The sequence below is a fragment of the Phallusia mammillata genome, chromosome 3 (genome assembly GCF_965637545.1).
Source record: "Phallusia mammillata chromosome 3, kaPhaMamm4.hap1.1, whole genome shotgun sequence".
NCBI classification, from domain to species: domain Eukaryota; kingdom Metazoa; phylum Chordata; class Ascidiacea; order Phlebobranchia; family Ascidiidae; genus Phallusia; species Phallusia mammillata.
The window spans coordinates 30,837,734-30,864,983 of NC_137254.1; the positions used below are offsets into that span (position 1 = coordinate 30,837,734).

General features: G+C 36.6%; 2 protein-coding genes and 2 long non-coding RNA genes across 9 annotated transcripts; 2 read left to right on the forward strand and 2 right to left on the reverse strand.

Annotated features, from left to right (window-relative positions):
- The first annotated feature begins 55 nt into the window (after nucleotides 1-55).
- Nucleotides 56-7,648, forward strand: LOC145218553 (uncharacterized). Its single transcript, XM_080085970.1, has 8 exons — nucleotides 56-149; nucleotides 465-536; nucleotides 4,565-4,676; nucleotides 5,563-5,668; nucleotides 5,863-6,027; nucleotides 6,475-6,543; nucleotides 6,957-7,085; nucleotides 7,348-7,648. Exons 4-8 carry the CDS (start codon nucleotides 5,609-5,611, stop codon nucleotides 7,477-7,479), a joined length of 555 nt encoding a protein of 184 aa, XP_079942096.1. The 5' UTR covers nucleotides 56-149; nucleotides 465-536; nucleotides 4,565-4,676; nucleotides 5,563-5,608; the 3' UTR covers nucleotides 7,480-7,648.
- A 982-nt stretch (nucleotides 7,649-8,630) lies between these two features.
- Nucleotides 8,631-12,015, forward strand: LOC145220012 (uncharacterized). 5 transcript variants are annotated; one of them, XR_013857946.1, is made up of 7 exons: nucleotides 8,631-8,712; nucleotides 8,862-8,955; nucleotides 9,145-9,185; nucleotides 9,568-9,642; nucleotides 9,989-10,059; nucleotides 10,254-10,589; nucleotides 11,446-12,015. It is a non-coding gene; the product is annotated as an uncharacterized LOC145220012 (long non-coding RNA). The 5 variants fall into 5 exon arrangements; XR_013857945.1 differs by having other exon boundaries at nucleotides 9,989-10,015; XR_013857948.1 differs by having other exon boundaries at nucleotides 9,989-10,015; nucleotides 11,454-12,015.
- Nucleotides 12,016-14,759: 2,744 nt separating this feature from the next.
- On the reverse strand, nucleotides 14,760-17,557 carry LOC145218702 (uncharacterized). 2 transcript variants are annotated; one of them, XR_013857699.1, is made up of 5 exons: nucleotides 17,469-17,550; nucleotides 16,682-17,307; nucleotides 16,419-16,509; nucleotides 16,178-16,262; nucleotides 14,760-15,738 (listed from the first exon to the last, which is right to left on the reverse strand). It is a non-coding gene; the product is annotated as an uncharacterized LOC145218702 (long non-coding RNA). The 2 variants fall into 2 exon arrangements; XR_013857698.1 differs by having other exon boundaries at nucleotides 16,682-17,557.
- A 3,305-nt stretch (nucleotides 17,558-20,862) lies between these two features.
- On the reverse strand, nucleotides 20,863-25,407 carry LOC145218701 (uncharacterized). The gene is made up of 2 exons (XM_080086108.1): nucleotides 24,031-25,407; nucleotides 20,863-23,007 (listed from the first exon to the last, which is right to left on the reverse strand). Exons 1-2 carry the CDS (start codon nucleotides 25,229-25,231, stop codon nucleotides 21,203-21,205), a joined length of 3,006 nt encoding a protein of 1,001 aa, XP_079942234.1. The 5' UTR covers nucleotides 25,232-25,407; the 3' UTR covers nucleotides 20,863-21,202.
- Between the last annotated feature and the right edge of the window lie 1,843 nt (nucleotides 25,408-27,250).

Below are 27,250 nucleotides of genomic sequence, written 5' to 3' on the forward strand. Positions count from 1 at the left end.
TCTATCTTGTCTTAATTGCAGCAATGTTATGTGTTTGCAGGAATATGTGTTAACTAAACTGTGTGGTTACAATAATTCTGAAGTCATTTAAAGCTTTTGGAAAACAATGAACATCAGTAGAAACCAATTTGAGAATTCAGCTAATTGGGGTATGTCTGTGTTGGTTGTAAAGCTTTTGAAAAGTTGATTTTAAGTATAATGTTGTAGCCACTGGTGGGATTCAGCCGGTTCGCACCGGTTCCATAGAGCCGTCTCACGAAATTTTATGCGGTTGGCATTACTGGTTGCTGTCAATGAACTTATGATAGAAGGGGCTGACAAAAAAATGAGTCCCACCACTGCTTGTAACTGAATTTAACACTTTTCATTAACCAATACCAGTCATTAGGAAGCTGTTTTGGGCTGAAAGATCTTTACCGCCATCGTGTGTAAACATTTAGCGAAAGTACTTTTGTAATTCGCAGGACAGTTTGTTACTCTGTTAAAAAAGACAAAGCAACAGCATCGGTGAGCTTTCATGATGAATAAAGTTAAAGGTTTGTTATTTTAAACTTATGTTGTGTGCTATTTTAAGTTTATATATAATCTAGTGGATTTGACCTATTCGTAGTAACGCGCCTCTTAATTAGTTTTTAAATTACAAATTCATTTGAACCTACATCCATTTTACAGGAAATTTGAAAATCTGTTTTTCATTTTGTTCTAGTTTGAGAAATATAACCACGCGTAGAAATTAGAAAAAAAATGGCGCACTTTTGGCATGAAACACGCAAAAGTTTTAGACTACAGGTTTAGGCAAGAATTAGGCTTTCAGCGTAATTGAATACATGCATGTGAAGTTACGAAGGGCCACATAAAATAAAAACTAGCTTTAAGGAAGTCTAAAAATATGTCTGTGAATGCGCATTAACGCAATACGAACCCCAAGTTAAGATAGGAAAACAAGTTAACACCTTAATATCACAGAAAGGTTCATTTCACAACTGTAATACAGATTTGTGCGTCCGCTAATAAAATAACTACAAACGTCACATACAAGCAGGGTTGCCATACCGTCCTTATTTCTAAGATTTGTCCTTATTTTGAAGGGCAATGCTTTAGAAACATTTATTGTCCTTGTTTCTAAGAAATGTCTTTTTTTTTACTGGAGTCCTTATTTTGTCTTATTTTCAACAATTACAAGTCAAATCCCTGCTATAAGTCAAAGTAAACCTAGACCTGGGCTGTCGTGAGATGCACAAATTATTTTCTACGAACAAGGATTTGCTGGAACAGAATGTTTTATTTTTATTTTATTTTTATTTTTTTGGGGGGGGGGGGGGGGCATTGGCTCCGTGTCGATGGCAACCCTGCATATAAAGCTATGTAACTTAAAATATCACTAATTTTGTAGAAAAACGTTTTGTGGTGGATTTATGATAAGCCCAAGTTTGTGATACCATGCTTTGAGACTCCTACCTTTTTTACGTTTTTAACCAAAAAAGTGCCATGTTTGGACCAAGTACAAAACACGTACACGTTTCGATGTCTGTCCAAGAACGTCATTATTTTGATCCGACTTTGACGTCTTTGAATTTGCATTTTTGGACCAAATAGAAACAAGTTTTTAACATCCGGTCGTGATCACAATTCGACGTCGAAAATGTCCTACACGGGTCTGCTGGGTTAACAAAACTTTGTTTCGACAATGGTTCTTTTAACGAAACAGATGTACTTTGGAACACTATACACCAGTGGTTCCCAAACTTTTTCATATTTTTTCTAAACGGTCCCTTTGCCATTATTTCGGGGGCTCGCGGTCCTTAAGCCTAATGTGTATTTCATAAAAACAAAAGTTGATTGCAGGATTTTAGCCAGTTGCGCAAAAAATGCGCATAACAATCATCCAAAGACAGCATGTGACATCACAAACAGGACAAAAAAAAACATTACGATTGTGCGCGAACAATTGCATTTATTATAGTTGTCATTCAATAAAGGCCATTGTTTAGCAATGGAGACAGTCCATTCTCAATTCTACTTTGATTTAAACTTATTAAGTGGCACAAACTTGCGCCAAAAAAGATTATAGAATCACTTCAACCGCTTTGCGGTCCCCCAAAAATTGCCTCTCGGACCCCTAAAGGACCACGGACCTCAGTTTGGGAACCGCTGTTATACAAGGATCTGTTCATAAGTATGACGAAAATCACCTGAACCCAAACAAGTAAAAAGCGACGTGTTTTATTAATCAAACGTTTCGGCAAATACTCAATCGTGGACTTTTTCCAATTTAATTGATATAAATAGAAAATGGAAACATTTGTCATTCTGATCGGGATTGTTGACTATTCAACGACCGTAGAAAGCAATAATGTACAAATTCAACATAGAATACGTCGTAGCTTTATGCGGCCGCAAATATGTTTCTGTTTGACGTCATAATGTCAATACGAATTTCGTGGAATTCAGCTGGGATCAGATTTTCCCTCTATTTGTTCTTTTGTGTTTTAATTTGACCGCATCAAACGGTTTTCGTTTCCAAGTTTCCCTTGCGAGTTGCAACATATATTTGGCGTTTCAAGCGATAGAAGAAGTATTTTCGCAATAAGCTATATTATATCCACTTCCTTAGGTTGTCAAAATTCTCCGTCAGGTATTGAGTTTTTTGAGGAATTGGGCAGGAAACTGAATGATAGATCAATTATTGACGTCCTGTCCACCAATAACTGACATTTTTTCGCTTGTTACGTCACAACCGGCTTAGTTTGAAGTGAAAGTGACGTAACAAACCGGGAAGTCCTGGCCTTTTTGTCGCAAAATTTCTGTGGGAAAAATCAACTTTTATATTTGCGACATAATTCTAAATAAGCACATGGTGGTTTATCAGGGACTGCTTTTCCAAAATAATGCAAAGATTTTATTTTGCAAAGATCACCGGAATCACAAAAATGGTTTTATTTGTTTTTGTCGAATCCCGATCAGGTTTTTTTTATGTCTGTATATGGGTCAGGTGCGCCAGACCGTTCGGCCAAGTTCCTGCCCAACGGACAGTTTAAACCAGTGGTTCCCAACCTGTGGTACGCGAAGGTTTTTCATGTGGTACGCGAGTAGATTTGTTACGTAACTACTCCTGTTGTTTCGTATCATTGCGATCTTCAAAATACAGGCCATGTCAATTGCAAACAAGAAGCACAGTTGCTTTGAAAAACCGCACAATGCTGTGGGACAGTAGGCGTTAATTATCTCAAGCAGCGAAAATGCTTGAAACAAAAATCTCATTCAATCCAGTTGTGGTGCTTTAGTGTTGTTTCAGTAGGCCAATATTTTTCTTCTCCATTAAATATGATTCCATCAAATTAGTTGTTCTGTACAAAGTGGTACGCGTGGCAGTACAGAACGCCCAAGTGGTACGAGATCGTAAAAAGGTTAGGAACTCCTGGTTTAGGGGATGTGTATTTCACAAGAATTGTGTAATGACGTCGAGTATTATTAAAATTCGCTGAATGCTCGATGCTTAATGTAGCAAATATTTAAACACTGTTTTCTGCTCGTACGCGTTTTCGTGGCGCTAAAAGGTCACGTGGCAAATTTTCCAAGTGTGGAAAATGTATTTAAAAAATTGCGCCGTCTCCACGTAACAATGCTAGCAACCGATTGCATCCTGACCCTGAAATACAAAACGGAGATAGCACAAAACGCTGGTGTGTGCCAGCTTATATACAAGGGCAGTGTGGGATTAACCATTAGGCAAAGTCAAAAATCCAGGCCACTTTACAACAACGATCTTTGTGACAATGATTTGGCAACACTGATAATTCTAATTTTTAGTTGGCAACCCTGATTTTCGGGCCACTTATAAAATGTGTCTACAGGCCAGCAGAACCTTAATCCGGTACTGTACATAAGTACTAAGAAATATATGATAACGGTATTTTCAATAACGCGAAACATTGCATCATGGTGACAATGGAAAAGCATCGTAAAAATTTGTTTTCTATCATCCGATTCTTTTACGGGAACTGAAATTTACCTTTGCCCTCATCCGGGAAAAATACAAAAAATATATCGTTCGTTTATTTTTACGTTGCCATGGAAATTCCGAGGTCGAATAAAGGACACATATTAAACACACTGACGTCATTATTACCTCACTAGTGGCTTTTGTTTGTGTTGTCAATGCATCCTTTGTTTAAAGTTTTAAACAATCGCCATTGTTGGACAGTTCCGTCGGCGAGCGCTACAAATCGGTGATTACCCATTAACTGACCCTTTGACCATTTAAACACATGCATGAGATGAAACAATGTCCAGTGCATACAAATATTCATGGAATGTTATTCAATTGCAACATTGCATGGCGCTATCCCGTTTGGAAAACCGCTGAAGTTTTTGATTTTCAAATTCCCCTTTATGGTGCCACTTTTGAAACGCTAAACACTTTTGGCATAATAAATGATTAGTTGTGCTCGGTTTTAACCCACATTGTATCGACGTAACATGTGAAAATGTGAAATTATTTCGGTCAAATTTGAGGTTAGAAGTTTTTTTTTGCAACTAAATATTAAACTTTCCTGTTTTACAGGCCTATACAGTGTCGGACGTCGCCAACTTCTAAGTCAAAAACCGTCAGTTTGACAAACGCTGCTGAAATGCACCCATAACATTATGTGTTTTGCAATTTGACGCAACTACAAGTAAGTGAAACTCTTGGGTTTAAGCCGCATCGTCAAAAGGTCCTAATATGGTAAAATACTATTTTTATTTCCCTTTAAATTGTCGGCTTAAAATAAACGGCGATTGTCAAAAACAAGGGAAGAGGTAAAGTTTCGCTGAAAGCACCCCGGTTCGTTTTCAGTTGTCGACCAAAGAACATCCGGCCGCACTGAACCTTGTTACGCTGACCTGAAAAAATATTTCCATTAGCGGAAAAACCGTGTGGGGATTCCCCTTGTGTCGCCTTATGATGTCGATAGGTCAATATTATTTTATTGTCGACCGACGGGGGAATCCCCGGTCCGTCGCCACTGCAAACTTAACACATCTGCCTTGTGTGTGTTTTAGGCACGAAACTTGTTTGAAAATTAACTTACGACACTTATGTATTCCCACTTATGTATCGAAAAGTTGAACACATATGAAAAAGAAACTCATTTTAAGCAAACGCGCACACTTTGCGAAAAAATCCCGGAACAGATAACGCTTGAAAATTTTTGTTAAATTTAAACAATGTTAACAAAACTTACTTCAGAATTTGTTTATTGGCGTATTTGCGTTAAATTAGCGATCAAAAATTTTACGTGTGCGTCTATTTGTGTGGCGTGTTGCTAATAATAAACTGGACGCTGTTGAAACCGCAAAATCCTTGGCAAATAAACAGAAAAAGAAACAGATTCGAATTTACGGAACCGTCGCTTTCGGTGCGGGATTATAAAAGCGAGCACAATGTCCATTTCATCATTCAAACGGATTTATTCCAATCGACATTATCTGCGAGTAGAAAAGATTATCGAAACGAAGCAAAATGTTTCCTCGATTCGCTGTCGTATTTCTTGCTGCTATTATTTTGCCGTTGCTTTGCAGTTGCGCTCATAGGAAGAAAATCACGGTGTCGAGTGAAAGAGTTGACATGTACAAGAAAAAACTTTCAAATATGAAAGAGACAATCAATCATGAGTTTAACGTAAAGGTGAGGCAACATTTGCGGGGAATTGAAAAACATTGCCGAAAGATTTGGGTATTTGTTAAAAGTTGTTTTGCAACATAATGTCTCGTTCCAGCGAGAAAAAATCCTGGTTTAAGACATACGTTCTTATCACACTCGATAATTGTCAAAATAAGCATATTTACGTATATAACGTGCATATAATTGTTGTCTTTTAGCTGCGGAAACGAAAAATTAGGAAGAGAGTGAAGAAATACATGAAGAAGTTACTCATCACGAAGAACAGCCCTGCTTTTAATGAATACAGTGAAGGGCTGATCCTCGCCTTCAACGCTTATAGATTATATGAGTGGTACGGAAGACTTATAAAGAAAATATCGAAGGTGAATTTTTGTTGGATCACAACTGTGTATCAATTCTAGCGGATAATGAGACCGTATTAGACTCTTTCTTAAGTCCTATTCTTGATATATATATATATACAGACTAATATAGACGGAAAAGGCAACATGCTTTATTATTCAAGCGTAATTGAAAATGTTCATTCCACGTTCACAATTTTTTGGGCCCTTTCCTAGTCTTTGGATTTCAACTGTCTGTGGTTGAGAATTTAAATTACATGTTTTGGAACTTTTTAAATTTAAAGTATTTGAAGCAAATAACAAGAAACGGTTTTAAACAACTGTTTGCTTAACTAAACAAACATCAATCAAGAAAAATGTACTGACTGTGTACCAAAGATCGGTGGCGTAAAATTTTAAAAATTCTTCTGTATTTTGCCTGGTTGTTGTTACTGGATAGAACTAACTTTAAACAAATTGGTTTTCCAGGACAAACAGCTAGACTGTACCGTACGAACGCCGAAACCAGTCAAGGACACAACGCAACAGTACGGAACGGTAAAATGAGTTTTTGTTAGACAGTTCGACGGTTGGCTTTTAGAAATTTTTAAACAACCAGTAAAAAAATTGAACTGTTAATTCGAATTTGAAGCGGAACCGCCACACAGCTTACAATTAGTGGATACGTGTTATTGTATACGTTAAAAAAACTGAAAACTTTTCAAAAAAAATCATGTGAGAAAGAAGCGCATACACTTCATTACTATCGCTTTTACAAAAAAAGGGAAATTAAACGCACCAAATACGGAAATGCAAGGGAATTATTACTTTGAACTTTAATATAGAATCTATCGTCACTTTGTGGATGAAGGCTATATTGAACCTTATGCGTATTGATTTAAGTTTATTATAGTAGGGGAATTTATGCATAATAGATAGTTCAATACAGTAAATTTTGTTGTAACTTGCAGCACCCTCGCCCCCGCACGTGTAATAGTACAGCCGTAACCGATGACTGCTTGCAAAACCTTCGAATGGACGCTAAAAGGTTGTGGAAAACTCTTCTCAACTTGGGAAATGATGAAAAGAAAAACAAAAAGGTAAACCGAATTTTTGAGTGTGGAAACCGAACTTGAACGCTAAATTTATTATTATACTGTTGCAATATTTCCATTAAAAGGGGATCAAACAGAATTAATTGAAAAAGTTCCTTTTCACTAAAACATAACAAAATGTCAGCAAATTTTGAATACGTGAGTTATATGCACGTGAGCCGAACTCAACTTAAATTTATATTTAACACCATTAATTATGTTTTGTTCGCATTTTAGTTAATAGTTTTGTAAACAAATTGTTTTGCAGGTGTTCAGAAAATTTGGAAGACAATACAAGGACCAACTGAAAGCCAGAAAAGTGAAAAAGATTCATTTTGTATGCGGAGTTTTCAGCAGGAGCATTCCAGATGCTTTAAGGCAATTTAATCAACGTTTCTGATGTTTTACGTAATGCCGTAAAGTATTTTTTTATCGTTGTATTTATATTATTTATTTTTGTACTCTATTTTTTACATAATCATATCCGTCTTTTTTGTTTTAGTGATTGCGATAACTTTATCTTTGTCTTTTTTTGCCGGTCACTGCATTTATATTTCGCTTCTTTTTTAAACTTAGTAAATTAATAAAATATTTTCAGCATTTTATTGATGTCTTGCAATCATTGCTGTGTCTTTTTACGATAAAGCAATCAAACAACATTATTGCAAACATATAAAAATACACAGTATATATGCTTTTACAAAAGTAACAACGGGCCGTTTTCGAAGCTTAAAGTGAGATATGCTCGTAGATTTAGCTTCCTCGAATGTTCGCCGTAGAAACAACACTTCTGTTGATTTTAAACCAAAAAAAATCCCTGTTTTCGCTGCGTAACTTGCATGGGATAAATGAAATGACCGGTGCGTTAAGTGCCGGATACCATGCGAATTGCAACGACTAGGGATGTGACGTCACGCAACTCGACGCAAAACAAAATCCAACAAATTAGGCCTGAAATAAATGAGCTTAAGGTATGATGCAAACCACGTGGTGTGGCTAAGTTAAAAAGCAGGCGAGTTTAAATCATATCAGTTTAAATGTCAGCTAATAATTTTGAAGTGATATCAAAATGAAAAACGTAAGCCACAGAAAAACTGAAAAAAGAATTCGCATTTTGGATTTTAAAGCAATTAAAATTGTTCGCTGGAAATAACAAACGCTTATAGTAGAGTAATGACAGCGAATAGTTTTTACTTGCACACCAGGTTGGACTTTTAAATATTTATGTTTTGCTAGGAAACAAAACGCGTAAACTGTAAACTTTGACTGTAAACTGCCAAAAATAACAGCTTTTTGTCATTTTTTCTTCTTTATTCCTGCATGGCGCGTTTTATTACAGATAAAATGCGCTCAAATTACGTCACAACACGACACGTGCCTATCAAAGAATGTTGCTCCAGGAAAAAAGTTTTTCTTAGCATTTTTAGACGAGACTTGCTGATTACTTGTATCGGCTCTGTGATTGGTCGGTTTCTGGGCGCGGGAGTGACGTTTTGGAAGCAACCGCTGTGATTGGTCGAAAGAAAAGAAAAAAATGAGGCCACCTTGTATTGCGCGTCCGATCAGTCATTCCTTTTAAGCGACTCGTGCGTGATGAAGGCAGCTGTGCTCATCACCAATGGAGAATAAACAGGTAATTTGCAAGTCGTAAATCAACTAAATGGGGGTGTTTTTGTAGAAGTAGACACGGGTAAGAACGATTTTTTTTTGCTTCGCACTGATGGCGTTTATTTAATTCACTTCTCGAATAGACGATACTGCGGTTGGATCAATTTGTTTCAGGTCGTCTGATGACATCGGCAGTTGATTGGTTGGACGCTGAAAAATCGTTCTTACGGAACATGGCTTCTTTGGCACGCAACACACCAGAAAACAGGCGAGTTAAATGTATTTTCAAACGTTATCCATATTAATTTGTGTCGCGTAATATTAGATGTAGGCACCAACATGGGGAAATAGTATAAACGTGCACTTATCCTGTCTTCGCATGTTGGTATAATTAAGTGTTTGTTATAAATATCACATGATGTCAAATTCCTGGTACTGCTTACAATTTGTTTTGCAGACAACTACTGGAAGCCGTGTGATCAATTGCGTTTGCCTCAGGTAGATTGGTTTCAGCGTTTTATGCCTTTCGTAACTCTTCACGTAAAGCAAAAGTTTTATTAAGCTCACTGTAGAATTACTGTTTGTAGTTGTGCATTTGTCTTCCCAGTGTTAAAGTTAATTTCTCTCAAAAGCTGTTTACAATCTATCAAGACAAACACTTCCATCAGGCCACACTCACATATGAATTAGTATGCGCCAGGTTATAACCCTTTCGGAATACTTAAATTATTTAGTTTACTTAAATATAGAAATATATTGATAATCGTAACACCAAGCTTGTATGGAATACGGTAAATTTATGTTGTTAATTTTATATATTTTAATAAATCATTAATGTTTACCTACACTTTGTACTAACTACAACTGACATATTTTGCAGCTGTTACATCACAATGTCGTGACAACCGCCTGATTGATGACGATGGCACTGTATGACGTCATAGTGACATAACCGGTTTGTTAATTTTCTGCTTGGGACGTTTTTAAAACACTTAGGGACTTATCCAGAACCTTGTTTTGTTTTTACAATTTTTTTGTTCACTTTTTTTCTCTCCCCTTTTATTCTTTTTTATTCTGAACTTGTTTTTTTCGCCGCATTATATAATATCGAGGGTGTGCACGGCCCTTTATATTATTTTTGCGGATTTTTTAAAGGTTCTGGGTTACTTATTACGCGCATAAACGACCCTCTAAAATCATTTAAAACGTTTAAATCTTAAAACGGATAAGGGTATTTTGTAATGGTACAATTGTGAAACCGGTTTGGTCACACTAAATGACAACCTTGCAACCATCCAAAGGACCTGAACGGAACTGAAGCCCCAGTGGTGAGTTTGGAACATGAAGAAAAAAATGGACAGATCGGAAAGACGTAATTAAGATAAGTAACCAGAAAGTTAAATTTAGTGTTAACTATTTGAGGTTCCTTTACAAGTTTCTGAGTTTAGCTAAAAAGCTATGAGGCAGGAGTAGAGATTACAAGGGTTAAAATATGTACTATTGTTATTTTGTCTAATTCTAAAACCAAGATTCATCAAACTTTAATATTTACGTTGTTCATTGCAGATCTCCCGTTTGAGGTGAAGGCACTGGAACATTGGATTGATCACTGGATTAATCATTAATGGGAACTACGTACATCGGAAAGATTTAATAAGTTAAGTAACCAGAGTAATGTTAAATCTATAAATACAACGCAACACAGAGTAAGCTAAAGAGCTGTAAGGCAGGAGTAGAGTTAGAAGTGGTTAATTTTATAACTTTATTTTGTATGGACTAAAATTCGTCAGATATTAATATTTGTGTTTTTGCTGCATATCTCCTGTATGTCGTGAAGGCATTGCGTAATGGAGTCGGATTTGCGCTTGAACTGGCCATTGGATGAATTGGAACTATATACAGGTACGTGTTAAGGCAAATCTACATGAATTATATTAATTTAGATGTACGTTTTTTCGCATAAGTACCAGTTTGGTAGTTACGTTTACAAATCATCCAATGAATTTATTAGAGGGGTTTAATACGATTTAGTTGCGACTCTTTAGCCGTTGCTGCAACGAATAGCAAGCCCGTTGTTGTTTTTGCATGATGTCTGTGCATGTCGCATTTATTATTTTGCATGTCACTTGTGTGTGGAGCTGCTATTCAGTTGTCAGCATCGGTTAAATCATTCGCATCAATATTGGTATTTTTATAGAAATGGTTCGTAACAATTAATGCGTATAGGCTTGTCAAATATTCTTATTTGTTTAAATCAGTGGTTCCCAAACTTTTTCATATTGTTTTCAAAACGGTCCCTTTGCCATTATTTTGAGGGCTCGCGGTCCTTAAGCCTAAATGTCTATTTCATAAAAACGAAAGTTGATTGCAAGATTTTAGCCAGTTACGCAAAATTGCGCATGACAATCATCCAAAGACAGCATATGACATCACAAACAGGACAAAAAACATTACGATTTTGCTCGAACAATTGCATTTTTGATATTTGTCATTCAATAAAGGCCATTGTTTAGCAATGGAGTCAGTCGATTCTCAATTCTACTAGGCCAAATAAGATTATAGAATTACTTCAACCGCTTCGCGGTCCCCCCAAAATTGCCTCACGGACCCCTAGACGGACCCCAGTTTGGGAACCGCTGGTTTAAGTTAAATCAGGGTGCACACTGTTACGCTTTCAGGTTATATTTTGCGATTATTATGTCATCTACCATTAAAGTATAAATTGCATTCCTTTGTCTTCTGTATGTTTCTGTTTCAGGAGCTTAGATGGACGATGTTGGCCACAAGTTGAAGCACTCCTATCATATTCAGACTTGAAACAGCATCCATGCAAATACAATCTTTCCCTAGAACTTCGAACTTGTGTTTTGTTTTTCGCATTTCTGTGATCGCAAATAAAACTTTGTGTATCTATAAGTTAAAGCCTCATATGTATCGTAATTATATTTTTTGCGTTTTGTCGTTTCTTGTGAAATCTTGACATGCTAAAATATTTATGTAATTTAGTTTTTGTTCATCGTTAACTTTGTGATGCTTATATTATTTTTGTTAACGTAACCAAATTTTGCAATGCGTACAGACCTTGTTAAATGTTTATTTAAACGTTGCTGATTTTAGTGGGCGTTTTACTTGTTAATTATTTTGTTTGGTTATATTCTATATTAAGTTACATATTTAACGATTCATTGTGTCCTTTTTCTTTTAATTTTTGTTTGTTTTAATCTTTGTTTGTAAATTTCATCTTTCATTATTGTACGTTTTTAGGATATGCTTCTATTTTCTATGCTAGATTCTAGAGTAGTTTAAGTTACCGTTTGTTACATTGTTATCCTCAATTGGCTTCAAGCTGTTATACAATATTTATTCTTGTTAGACCCAATATTTTCGTATTGTTAAATTACAATCATTGTGGTTTTGAAATGTTGGACTTGGGAGAGGTCAACAAACTAACAAAAATCTGTAAAATTGGAACGTAAGAGCAAAAAGATTTGGATCTTACACAACTTCCTACGAGCAGATTTTGAGGCTTCCGGTGGGATTAGACCCAGAATTGTCGTACTCCGCTTGCCAACTACAACAAGTAACGTCTAGCACACTTGGTCAAAAAACAACTAAGTTAGTAACAATTGAAAAATCAAGTTTTTCTTGCCATATTGGCAAAAAGCGTCAGTTTGCAGCCTTCCTACATCACTAGAATCAGCTTTTCTGCAAGCTACGAGGCCGCCTTCCTGTGAGACTATTTGATGGAACTTCTACCCAACCTTATGACTTTTCAGAGGTTCGAACCAGTGAATTGGAAATTAACTGCCTGCCTTACTCTCAATCTAACTACCTGCCTGCCTAACCACTATACTAACGAGCTGCTTGCCCAACCACTAAAAAATCGTCTACATGTATGGTCTGTGTGTCCAAAAACTAAGACAATACTGGGTAAGAAAAGAAATCGATATCATTAAGGAAACCCGCCCTGCGATTTCGTGTCCCTTGTAGTCTAGTGGTAAGTTGCTTGGTCGATAGAACTTATGGTTTGTTGTTCTAACCCTCTCCCAAAATTTGCTTTTGTTTTGGGAAGGAATCGTCTAACTCACAAATGTGTCATTTTTGGGTGAGTTTCCCGTCACCTCTCTTGGTGTAGCGGTGAAGATCCTGTCCTCAGATGCTGGAGATTTGGGTTCGAATTCCAGAAGCTACATCGCTTCTTTCTTTTTGGTTGAACCCTAGAACCGAAAGCATATAAGAGCCACTTGAAGCTGGCTTTGCCGTCACCAGCTGTGGTGTAGAGGTTAGTTCCTTGCTTCTCAATCCTCTCACCACTGTTCGAACCCCGGTAATGATAAACTCTGCCCTGGTAACCGATAACACACTTCGGGTTCGAACGTTGCCCCCCTGTGTAAAATCACTGGTGACCCTCGTTGATTGAGGTCTTTTCCCGCTGTAATATCTCATCACTCGTTTCCCTGGCTCTAAGCCGAAGCTAATGGCCACAAGCCGTCAGCGAGCTAAAGTTTTCCCCATCATCTATATGTGTCACTCCACTCTCAGACCTCAAGACCGTAGACCTATCTAAATGAGATCACAATTAAAGAAGGGTTTGCACTTTTTTGGAAAACCGCCCAATATAATACAACAAAAATAGGTGGGGAATGTTGTATAGAAGTATTTTAAGACACTATTGGGGGGCTGAGGAGGTGGAGGGCCCTTCGGGCCCTGCTTGCGCCTTCGGCGCAAGCCCTTTTCAGGGGGGAGGGAGGGGGGCGCTTATGGAGGTGGAGGGCCCTTCGGGCCCTGCTTGCGCTTTCGGCGCAAGCCCTTTCGCGGTGGGGAACCGACGACTTGGATTCGAACCACCCATTTGAACTGACACTTCTTTGCATTTACCCACTACACCGCGCAAGCGCCCTTCGGTCTAAGGGCTAAACTGACTTATGACTTGTTCTTTTCGTCGATTCGTATGTCAATAAACAAAATATTTCTGCGTTTGAACGATCAGCGTGAGGTTCGCTCGCTTATGGGAGGCATCGAAGCCAGTTAGACACATCGGGGGGACCTTGGAAATGGGTTAGGCCCATGGGTGAGTTAGAGTTAGAGGAGCGATTGATGAGATCAGAGCGGGAAGAGACCTCAATCAACGAGGGTCACCAGTGAGTTTTATCAGGGGGGGAACGTTCGAACCCGAAGTGTGTTATCGGTTACCGGGGCAGAGTTTATCTTTACGGGGGTTCGAACGGTGGTGAGAGGATTAAGAAGCAAGGAACTAACCTCTACACCACGGCTGGTGACGGCCAACCCAGCTTTAAGTGGTCCTTATATGTTTTCGGTTCTAGGGTTCAGCCAAAAAGAAAGAAGCAAAGTTGCTTTTGGCATTCGAACCCAAATCTCCAGCATCTGAGGAAAGGATCTTCACCGCTCCACCAAGAGAGGTGACGGCAAACCCACCAAAAACTGACACAGTTGTGAAGTTGGCGACTCCTTCCAGAAAAAAAAAAACTAATTCTGGGACAGGGTTAGAACTACAAACCGTAAGATCAATGGACCAAGCAGCTTACCATTAGACCACAAAGGACACGAAACCGCAGAGGGGGTGTTTCCTTAATGATATCGATTTCTTTTCTTACCTATTTTGAACACGAGGACCATACATGTAGACGACTTTTTAGTGGTTGGGCAAGCAGCTCGTTAGTGCAGTGGTTAGGAGGGCAGGTAGTTAGGTTGAGAGTAAGGCAGACAGGCAGGCAGTAAATCTCCAATTCACTGGTTCGAACCTCTGAAAGGTCGAAAGGCTGGATAGAAGTTCCATCAAAAAGTCTCACAGGAAGGTTGCCTCGTAGCTTGCAGAGAAGCTGATTCTAGTGATGTAGGAAGGCTGCAAAACTTGGTTTTTAAAGTTATTTTAAAAAGCATACTTGTTTTAAAACATAAACATCTCTGGGTCTAACCCCACCGGAAGTCTCAAAATTTGCTGACAGGAAGTTCTGTAAGGTCCAAATCTTTTACAGATTTTTGTTTGTTTGTTGACATCTCGTTTCGACTGGCTTGCGATCTATACTGATGAACCCTTTAAAAACCAAACCCTTTGAAAACCAAAATAATTGTATTTTAACAATACGGAAACATGGAAAGAAAAAATATGGTAAACAGCAAGAAGCCGATTAAGGATAAAAATGACATAATAATGTAAAAAAAACGGTGACCTTAATAGTGTAGATTTATAGCAGCGGTGGGCAACCGCCGGTCCGCGAGGAGTTCGTTACCTGGCCGTATAATAAATATTTGTAGTTATTTTTGAAGACCGGTCCGCGATGAAAATTTTGTTTCAAAAACGGTCCGCAGTGTGAAAAAGATTGCCCACCCCTGGATTATAGCATAGAATATAGAAGCATATGATAAAAACATACCAAAAAGAAAGATGGAAAGTACAAACAAAGAACAAAGACCAAAACCAATAATATTACAAAAAAGACACAACTTAGAATCTTTAAATATGCAACCTAATACAGAATATAGTATAAAAAAAAGAGACACACCTAAAATAAACCCAGCGCTATGTGCAACAGGGAAAACAAAGCTAGTTAACAACAAATTAAATAGTTAGCAAGTAAGAGTGAAACGGACACAAAAAATAAGCAACATTGAAATAAATGTTCAGCAATGTCTGTACGCATGACAACAATTTTGTTATAATTCATAACGATAACAAAATAATGTGAAGTAAGCATCACAAAATTGACGATGAAGAAAACTAAATTACATAAATATTTTGTTAGAATTTACGAGAAACGACAAAACGCAAAAACATAATTACGATACAAACGTAGCTTTACCTTCTATACACACAGTTGGTTTTATTTGAGCGAACACAGAAATGCGAAAAACAAAACATAAGTTCGAAGTTCTTGGGAAAGTAAGTTCTTCTTCGGGAACAGAGCGTCGAGAATGTGTGGTTGAAGATCGTCCGCTAATTGTATGGTTGTTGTTCCAAGTTGGAGTGCTTCAACTTGTGGCCAACATCGTCCATAGAGTGAACTCCAATCTTCACTCGACATCGGAGCTCCTGAAACAGAAACATTCAAGAGACAAAACAATGCAATTTCATACTTTCATGTACACCCGGTTATCCATCAGCAATTTAATTTGAAAAAAAGAATATTTAACTGGACTATAAGCACAAATTGTTACGAACCCTTTCTATAAAGATACCTATATTAATGCGAATGATTTAACCGATGCTGACAACTGAATAGCAGCTCCACACACACGTGACATGCAAAATAATGAAATGCGACATGCACAAACATCATGCAAAAAACAACGGGCTTGCTATTCGTTGCAGCAACGGCTAAAGAGTCACAACTAAATAGTATTAATTCCCTCTATTTAATTCATTGGTTGATTTGTGAACTTTTTATTATAAAAACTACCGAACTGGAACTTATGCGGAAAAACGTACATCTAAATTAATATGATTTATTTAGCTTTGCCTTAACACGTACCTGCGTATAGTTCCAATTCATCCAATGGCCAGTTCAAGCGCAAATCCGTCTCCGTTACCCAATGCCTTTACTACATACAGGAGATCTGGAGCAAACACACAAATATTAATATCTGACGAATTTTAGTGCATAGAGAATACATTTATAAAATTAACCACTTCTAATTCTACTCCTGCCTCACAGCTCTTTAGCTTACTCTTGCATTGTATCTATAGATTTAACATTATTCTGGTTACTTAACTTATTAAATCTTTCCGATGTATGTAGTTCCCATTAATGATTAATCCAGTGATCAATCCAATGTTCCAGTGCCTTCACCTCAAACGGGAGATCTGCAATGAACAACGTAAATATTAAAGTTCGATGAATCTTGGTTTTACAATTAGACAAAATAACAATAGTACATATTTTAACCCTTGTAATCTCTACTCCTGCCTGACAGCTCCTTAGCTTACTCTGTGCTACAATGTTTTTTTAGATTTAACATTATTGTGGTTACTTAACTTATTAAATCTTTCCGATGTATGTAGTTCCTATTCATCTAGTGATCAGCCCGTGTCTTAACCGCAAACGGGAGATCTGAAATAACCAATGTAAATATTAAAGTTCGATTGCTGTTGGTTTTAGAAATGAAAATAAAATAATATCAGTGCATATTTGACGCTCCGTTTGTTAACGCTTCTAATCTTTACTCCTGCCTCACAACTAGTAAGCTAAACTCAAAACAAACATCTGTTACAAACCAGGGAACGCCAAATAAGCAACATCACATTTAACTTTCTGGTTACTTAACTTAATTAGGCCTTTCCGATCTTTCCATCTTCTTCGATCGCTCCGCCTCCAGTAATTGTCTGCAAAACAAAATATAAGCAGCACCAGGAATTCGACATAACGTAATATTTATTACAAAAATCTTAATTATACCAACATGCGAAGACAGGATAAGTGCACGTTTATACTATTTCCCCATGTTGGTGCCTACATCTAATATTACGTGACACAAGTTAACATAGATAACGTCTATATATACTTTTACTAGCCTGTTTTCTGATAGTGTGTTGCGTGCCAACGAAACCCTAGGAAGGATGTTTCAGCGTCCAGCCAATCAACTGCCGATGTCATCAGACGACCTGAAACAAAATGATCCAACAGCAGTATCATGTATTCGAGAAGTAAATTAAACATAAACGCATAACTTATAACTAGGTATCAGTGTGAAGTAAACCAGTGTGCACCCGAATTTTACTTTTGCAAAGACACCTAAGAAGTTGGTTTACAACTCGCAAATTACCTGTTTATTACCCGCTGCAATGTCTTTTTGTCAGTCTCCCATCGATACAGCTGCCTTCACGACGTTGCTCAAGAGAATGACAGATCGAACGCGCAGAACAAGGTAGCCTCATTTTTTTCTTTTTTTTCGACCAATCAGAACGCTTGCTTCTTAAACGTCACAGAGGCGCTATTCAACAGTCCAATGGCAGACTTTATCGCACCAATCAGCGAATTCCACTTCGAGCCGATTGATTAACTGTGAGAGGCATAAAGCTTGGAATACTTGGCGGATGAACTGTTGTGACGTGGCGTTACTTGATTGGTTCTTGCGACACAAGTGCTTGTTGGAAGAATCCGAAGTTAGTTAGGATTTGTAACCAAACAACACAAATAGGTTTAGGCATCCGCATAATTGTCCCATCACCGTAAAAAAAGTAATGCAATTTCATTAACAAAGGACGTTCTTTTATTTTTTAGTTGACGTGTTGTTGCGTAGACGAAAGTATTAAAACGCTGTTATGTTTCGTTTTCCTTTACCAACGACGTACAATTTTGCGCCATTGGGGTCACTAATACATAGGCTACATCATGACAATTAACATTACAAAAGCAGTATTAACTTATCAGGTATTGGGCCTTCATTTTATTTGAAATTCAAATGGTGGTATTATCATTTTGTGGTGTTGTTTGCACAATTTGGTTTATTAAAACAAAGCAGTTTAATTAAGTTTTAAATTTTTCAACAGCGCAAAACAAAAACAGACAAAAGCTTATTTTTCCGAACTTTTCCAGCTGATGTTCAATTCCATCCGACTAAGAGCGAGTCTGTTGGCCAGTGGTTCCCAACCGGGGTGCTAATTGCAATGCTCAAGGGTGCCGCGAGATATTGATATTGCAATACTGCGATCCATTCTTTATTTTAACTTTAACCCCATAAGTGCGGAATTTATTTATTTCTAACCGAATTTCAGTGTGAGTTAAGTTTCGCGTCTCGCAGTTATTCCCAGCTCCATTCTGGAGAGTCGCTTCGTGGGGAAGTCGCTGGCGGTAAGTAGATACTCCGCGGTAAGCCTTTGGATTCTCGCCCAGTAAAAAACAGAGTGAAAGAGATTTCGACTCGTTGCGTTTGTTTCCATAAAAAAGTTTGAATAGCATAACGATGAAAATTTTAACCTTATGCACATGCAGATGCCCCTCGACGCGTTCTGGATAAAAATTTGAAATCATTATCCTTGCGTTGGAAAGAAAGCTACTGTCCTTTTGTTGCAGTTTTCCTCGTCATACCTATGTGGGAGTGGATTTTCCGTATTAACGAACATAAAAACTTAAAAACGAGAACCGACTACTTATAGTCGAGGAAGAAATGCGGGTGGCTTTATCGAATATGCCTTCACATATTAATGGACCTTGTGCAAGAAGCCAAGCCCAAATTTCACACTGACTTTTGAATAAATACATTTATTTACGCGCGCTACACTGTACAACTCATTCAGTGTTTTTTTATACAGTTATTTAAAATACAGGCACCTCATAAAATTGATCCAGTTTTGCCAGGGTGCTGCAAACTATTTATCTCTTTGACAGGGTGCCGCAAGGTCAAAAAGGTTGGGAACCACTGCATTAAGACATATGACATTTATTCGAACGAGAATTTAGATTCAGTAAGGTTTATTTCGCTTGAAAAAGGAAAACATAGCATTGTCCTTGCGTCATAGTTGTAAGTATTGAAACGGCAGCAAAGCCAGAAAGAGATGCGACGCGCAACAAAGTTGAGGGTACAATTGGTGGATTATGACTGAACACGCTGCAGCTACTTTTATAAAGCGTTAGGTTTAAGGAGCTCGCCGGAAAGCTGGTTCGGCGCCCTGTAGGTAAAACATGATTGGGATAAACGTTGGTTGGGCAAGTCAATGGGGTCCAAAAAAGCCAGGGTGGGGTTCCACACAAGAATACCGAAACAAACCTTGCAAAGAAAAAGAGAGAACTCACACCAAGTCGAGAATAATATGACAAATGCCATTTTGACCAACGCTAAGTTGTAAGACGTAAACTATTTTATATGAACATAATCTATACTCTCTCGAAACGAATGGACTAATACAATAAAAGACACATAACAAAAACAACGAAAAAAGTCACAGCGCAAATGTCATTTCAGCATAGCTAAGTCGTAACTTTGGTAAAACAACACTTCAATCATTAGACCCCCTTCAACGACGAAGACACACGGCAACATATAAAGTTCCAGACTATATACAACGTTTATGCCATAACCACCAGGCAAGAATAAATCTGCAGTGCTGATTCAAACTAAGACAATGACAAACAGTTATTTTATTCTTTTGGCTTGTTTCTCTTCCAAAGGCGGATTTTATTTCTCCACGGCCTTTTCAGGCTTCCTTTTCAACCTGAAAACTGCAAAAAGTTGCCGTATATAAAAAACAATAACTAATCACACATAGAAATAACCCAGAGAAAATCTATAGATAAACCGGCTGAAAATAATACCTTATTTAGCGTTTTGCAGTTTTAATTGTTAATTTTTTTTACAGTGAATTAGGTAATATCACACAAACTCATGAATATAAAAACCTAATAGCTGTAAAATTATACTAAATTGCTTCAACACGACTTTATACCCATCCATGCCTCTGTAAACAGTAAGTAGATAAATACCACAGAAAAATTCAACGTTTAACGAACTTATTAGGTATTGGGCCTTCATTTTTTTGAAATTCAAATTGTAATATTATCATTTTGTGGTGTTGTTTGCACAATTTGGTTTATTAAAACAAAGCAGTTTAATTAAGTTTTACTTTTTTTAACAGCCTAAAAAAAGATTAACTGCAAAGAAAACAGACAAAAGCTTATTTTACCAAACTTTTCCAGCTGTTGTTCAATTAGTTTCATCCGGCTGAAGTTGGTGGACCATGTTAAACTCGCTCATGCGTATTATAAACTCCATTGCAGCCTCTCTTGAGCGAGCAGCATTCAAAAGATTCACTTCGAACAGCACAGGGGCTAACAAGCTTGCAAAGCCTTCATGCAGTCCTGGTGTTGTTTACAGTGTGCAACTAAAGCATCTTACATTTACATGTCTGCACTTTTATTGGTGAAGTTCTGAAACACAAAAGATTATGTATTAGTAAAGTCTCCTAAGCTATAACATGGTAATTATTTTGTAAAACAAATATAGCAAACACAAAACAATCTCACAATGGTAAAAAGATTTGTTGTTTTTACAAAAAGCTACACCACAATTATTCTGATGGCAACAATTTATATTGATACTTCTTTCCCTAAACTGCCTCGCTATTTTCAGATTGGGCAATTAATTACATGTAAAAATAGCAAGAGCTAAAAATCTGAAATTAGATTTTGTAAAAAAAATACAAAAAAACAAACAAACACATATTCATTTTAAAGTCCCATTAAAAACAACTTGGTTTAATTGCTGCACTCACTAGGCACAAATCTAGCATGACCAACTTGGGAAATATACAGGATAAAATGTATGTAGCAGCTTAAGATTGCCATTTGGGGTTACATAAAATTGCAACAAGAAAAAGCCATATAATGACATTTTTATTACTACATTTTTTACGGTTTTAGAATGCAGTTATCCATACATTGTTGTAACCCATGACAGACCAGAGTTTGGTAATTTTGATTTACAAATATAGTACATAGTTTGTCTGTTTTTTGTTTATTATGTTCACAGGCAATTCTAAAATTTTGTAGCCCCACTTACACCTATAAAGCAGATTGAGATTTTTCAAGCCACCACCGACATTTTGAGAGCTTTCTCTCTGATGTGTGTTGCTTTTCATGGCAAAATTCCCATATTTTATATGCCACTTCAAAATTTTCTTCAGCTGACTTGTGCTGTTTCTCTCCAAAGAAGCATTTTCCCAAGTTAAACCTGCACCATGCCATGGAATGGTCTAACTCAGTTTTCTGTGTTATTTGTTCACGGATTTCTAATTCACATTGAAATTCCTGACCAGCTTCGGCAAACTGTGACTCAGCATAATGACACTGACCCAGCAGTTTGTGGCAATCAGCAATTTCTTTTTGATTTTCCTCTTTGTCTGTTTCCAGAATGCCTTTGTCAAGTAAAGTCAATTCCCTCGCTTTTTGGTAGCTTCCCATTTCATAGTATGCCTTGGCTATTTGGAAATAACAGACAGCAATATCAAATTCATAATCATCCCCGTCGTCATTATCACTATCATCAGATTTATTGTCTACACTGGAATTGGGTTCATGCTCAATTTCATTTTGCAGTTTTTTCAAAATTGCAAGTTGCTTTTCGTAGCATTCTAGAGCCTCTTTGTAGGCACCTATTCGAAAACAAGTGAAACCGATGTCCTGATAGCGCTGAACCATATCATCATCCTCTGCTGTTTTTTCATTACTATCCTGCAATAAATCCAAGAACTCTCTGTAATATTTTGCTGCATCAGCAAAGCGACGCATGCATTTCAGACAGGTGCCACTCCACAATGCAATAGTTCTTGACTCACTGCTTTCAAATACACCACTTCTGAGAGAGCACTCATAAAGCTCGAGCGCCTTTCTAAACAATGACTGTCGACAGAAACAGCAACCCAGCCGAAAAATACAGAAGTAGTAGAACTTTTTATGTTCCTCGAAATCTGGTAGCCTGGCTATTTCATCTATAGAATCTTCATAATACTTCTGTGCTATTTCAAATTCTTGTTCACTGTAGAAGGAACGTCCAATTAACATTTGGCAACTGACATTAAGCAAAACAAATTCACTGCCATAGTTCGCTGCATTAATACGCTTAACTTTATTTGCATGAAGTTCCATCTCATAAAGAAAGTTAGAGTCATCTTTAATTACAGCTAGAAAGTCGCAACAATGAGCCATCATTGTCAAACATTTGACCTGAAAAAGTGGATTAGTTTTAGCACTTTGCATACCTAATGTCTTTTTATAACAATCCAAAGATTGTGAGTATAGCTTCCGTTGATATTTTGCTAAGCCTTGCATCAAATAACACAGAGCAACAGAGTTCTTAAATCTATAAGTCTGCCAGATTTTTCGTGCTATTTCAAAATGAGCATAAGCATAATTATTCATGCCCAGATCCATAAAAGCTTTTGCTAATGCAAAGTTGCCGGCTGCTATAGATAAGCTAAAACGGTTTGGAGATTTCTGCATGATGGAAATTGCTGTTTCTAGATTATGTATCATATTCACTTGAAATCTGTCCATCTCTTTAGAAAATATTTTTGGTTTGTATCTAAAACCAGAAATTCGCAAATCCCTTGGTAGATGAATGTTTTGCAATGGGCCCGCCATTTCACTTGTTGCTTCAAAAATAATAAAAGATCTGTGAAACTGCTGAAAGTGATCAAAATTGGTTTCCAGAAAATATTTGCCCATATGGTCCAGCCAATAGTCTTTATCCAAATGTTTTTTCATCCACTTAAAACATTTTCCCTTCAAGACCAACAGTTTAACTTTGTCTTCTTGTATATGATGACATTCGGCATCAACCAGTGCACGATGAATTGCTAAACTTGCATCTAGAATATAAACACAAACAAATAAGTTTTGTCTGTAATAGTGTATTGTGTTTGTGTATTACTTATATGATAAGATACTATAACACACATAATTGACATAGGGATTATTACTTAATTTGCTTGATGAAAGAAATGACCACAAAATTAAACTAATTTTGCAAGAAATGGGGATAGAATCTAAAAAAAAACCGCACAGTTATTTTTGGTGGAACATTACTAAAATCATTTCAGCTAAAACTTTTGTTTATTTTATTGGGTAAAATGAAACATGGCAACACAAATGCACTAGAACAGCGGTCAGCAACCCCTGGCATAAGTGGCGAGGTTAGCATGCAAGGTGACCATTAATTGCCTGAAAGGTGATTATTCATGGCACACCATGTGATTTAGAAGTTCCTATTTATGTACTTTCTAAATTTTGAACTATTAAAATACATACTATGATGTAAATACCTAAAAACCCAGTCTGAAAGCAAGAATTATCCAGTTTTGGTTTAATATACATAACAGCTGGCATATATCATTATTACACACAAAAAGGGTTGGCATACAAAGTGATTATGTTTTTAACAAGGCAAAAAAATCAGCAAATGGCATTTAAAGGTTGCTAACAACTGCATTAGGACAATCAACCAGTCTAATACTGCTGCACAACATTACACTGAAATAATAGTTGAAAACTTGAACTGCGCTTCAGTGGCAAAGCACTTCAGCTATGCTCAGACCAAAATACAACACATTAAGTCAAAAAAGTAGATAATTGGTGAATGAAGGCTGAATGCACTGTAGTTATCTTTATTTGGAAACAAGTATATGACAAGAGCGTATGATAAAATAAGCTTGTCAAGTAACCAATCAAAACCTATTCCTAATTATGTACAAAAACAGATGTTACTTACATTTTAATTAAAGTTAAAAAGGTATTGATTTTAGTAAAAAGACCTGTACGTGTTTAACAGGTAAATTCAGGCTGTTGTCAAGTAATTGGTACTTTATAATGTAAAAATAAACAAATTAGCATACCTAGCAGGTTGACAAATGGCGTTTCCAAATCCATATCCAGAAGCAAGTCAACAGCTTTGGGACTTTTTAAGTGAACGAGGGAATAAAAAACTATGTTTTTCAACCAAAGTTCATCACCATCATCACTGTTTTCTGACAACTGCTTGCAGCCAGCAATAGCTTCTTCAAATAATCCCAGTTCATAATAAGCAAGAGGTGCAAACACATTCTTCCAACATTTGTCATTTTGTTCAAGCACCAAGTCATATATTGTCAAAACACTTTGGAAGTATTGAACAGCATTTTCTGTTCCTACAATTTCAACAAATGATGGCACAGATTCATTTGAACCAACAAACAAATAACTATCCATCTTCAACTGAACATTAATAGCTACAAGACTTATAAATTCAAGACATGATGCTATGTTGTCATCTATAGTATTGACGTCACAAATCTGGCCGACAGCTGCTTTGCATCTTCGAGCTCTGGATAACATCAAATAATTTAAGTCAACATTTTTTACACTCCTTCTGTATTTGCGACTTGTCAATGATGTAATTGCATTCCAATCATCTTCAATTTCATCTTTAAATGGTAAAGTCTGCTCTTGCATTGCCTCAAGTTTTGTGAATAATGCTTCATCACCAGACAGAAAAATCATATCTTTGTTAACGGCAGCTTCATTGTATTGATTATTTAAAGCAGAATGGTTCTTAAAGTTTTCGAATGTTAACATGGGTGGTGGGAGATTTAGTTGGTCTGCAAACATGTCTAGTTGCCTTGTTGGTTTAAGAAACTGAATAGGAAGGTAGTTATATACTTGGCCTTCCAATAAATCATTTAGAACCCCTGTGACAAAAGTTTTGGGCAAAACAACAGCATCACCCAAACACAAAACCACATGAAAAATAAGTGACAAGTTCTTAAAATATGTTTTTATTAGTTGTCTGTCACCTTTGACTTCAGGGTTTTCCAGAACAAACAAAATTTGAAGATCTGAATAAGGATTGATAAGTTTCGAAGCAATCATTGACCTCATTCCTACAAGTGCATATTGGCAGGGTGGCCTGCCTAAAAGCTCAATACACTTTTCCAAAACGGAGGTAACTATTGATGTGTATTCAAGTTTTCTTGCTTTATGCAAAGCAAATAAAGAATCTACATTTTCATTTTCACCAAAAGAAAGATTACTTAATTTAGCTTCAAATGATTTTATCATCGTTATGAGTTGTACTTGAACTGTGTTTGCAATCTCATTCAAGTTTTCATCCTGTCTTTCTGCTTTGGTAAACTCCAAAATATTTTTGCTGATACTACACAAATCTGTACTTGCAGTTTTACCCACACAGGATGCTTTTAACAAAACTAAACTTTGAAGAAATGAAAGTTGCACAAATCCATCTTTATTCTTGGATAATCTCGCAAGTTGAAGTTGAACACTTGAAAGTTTCAAATACAAGTCGCTTAAGACCGATTTAAAATCTTTGTTTTGTGTGGACGCAATCTCATAATGTGATATTAGTTCAAGTAAAACATACTTGCAAGCTTTCAGGTAATAACTTTCTTGGAGTTCATGAAGTTTCCTTACTCTCCCATAAACCAACATGGTAAAAGTCTCATAACAGAATTTTAGCTGAACCTCCATCTTTTTTATACTTGTTGTTACAAAAAAACTATTAAATTTAGAAAATTCTGTCATTAAGAGGCCAAAAACAATAAGAGGACTTGGCCAGTATTAAATTTCACAGCTAACACATAAGTATCTTCTCTATCCCTAAAACAAAGGCTGTGATGCCACTTCATATAGTAATTAAATATTTGCTAAAACACAACGAGTCAAACTCATGGCATGTACATGGACTTTGGACAAATAAACTCTAATGTCAACATAGCTGAGTCGAAACTAAATTTTCACCTGTGTATTGTTGTCCTATAACAAACAAAGTGATTATTCATCTTGTGTTGTTTTGTTGCAGGGTATGGATGATGTTTTGCTCATATTATACATAAGGTCAGCAAAGTGTCCTTGTATAATAAATAACTGCAAAACAATGAAATCAGGTTAACAAGTACAATACATTAACGGTGACTTTCCTTAATATCTGTAATCTATAAATAATACACAATAATACACATGTAATGGTTAACAACATCCAGCATTTTCTTTGTTTATCGTGCACTGTACCAGTCGCATTCAATTTACCCTGATACAGACGCCCTGTATAGGACGTCGAAGCATTGAGATAAAATTACATTTGCCAGAAGAGCTCTATAAACTTGATACAATGCCTGGCAGCAATAGCTTATTTATACAGCAGTTTCGTTAGAAAAAAAAACAAATAATAAAAAAGTAGGAATGCATTTATTTAGATTAAACAACCTTGTAAAATTCTAGTCCACATTGTTTTTATTTCATGGTCCTGTTTAAGTGGTAAAGAACAATAGTAAATTTAATGAAAACCTGTGCCTGGTTGCATTGAAATGCATTTCATTTGGGAACTTTTTGTTATGCAATGTTAATTTTTCATAGTCCAAAGCTTTATGTCCAAAGTACAGTATATAAGTATAAATTTTTTTAGTTTTTTATAGTCTTGGACTCTGTTGAAAAAAGCTGAATCAACCTGGGGGCAAATCTGTTTTTGAAGTGACTGTAAAATTTTGGAAGTTGCACTTTTTTGATCTGATGGGTAATCAAACTGCTGCATCATCATCAATGATGTTTTTACAACACAGAAGACTATATGTGTAGATCAAAGGTGAGCAAACTTTATGCATGTGGGGGCCAAATCTGACCCCGGCTGAGGGTTGCCCACCCTTGGTGTAAATAATCATATAAAACATAAAGTTTTTTATTCTCCGTTGAATGGCATTTGCAACAGAAAAACCTATAGAATGGTTAGAAAATTAGTTTTATATATATATTTAAAAACTGCATTATAGCAAACAAAATGTGTTGTATAACACCTTCTACATGCAAAACATGTTAATTTAATAAAAAATATAATGTACACTAAAATGGCAACAGGAATTAACTTAATATGCTGATATAAAATGCAGGAGCATTTACACATCGTTAAATACTAATGTACACAATACAAAGAAATAAATTAATGATTACCAGTAGTGAAAGGTAAATAGGACAATCAAACAACGTCAGCTTGACATTTATAAGCCTGAGTCATTGTTCTACATCATTAGTAGTTCTTAAGTGCTTCCTAGCAACAGTCATGACATTTAG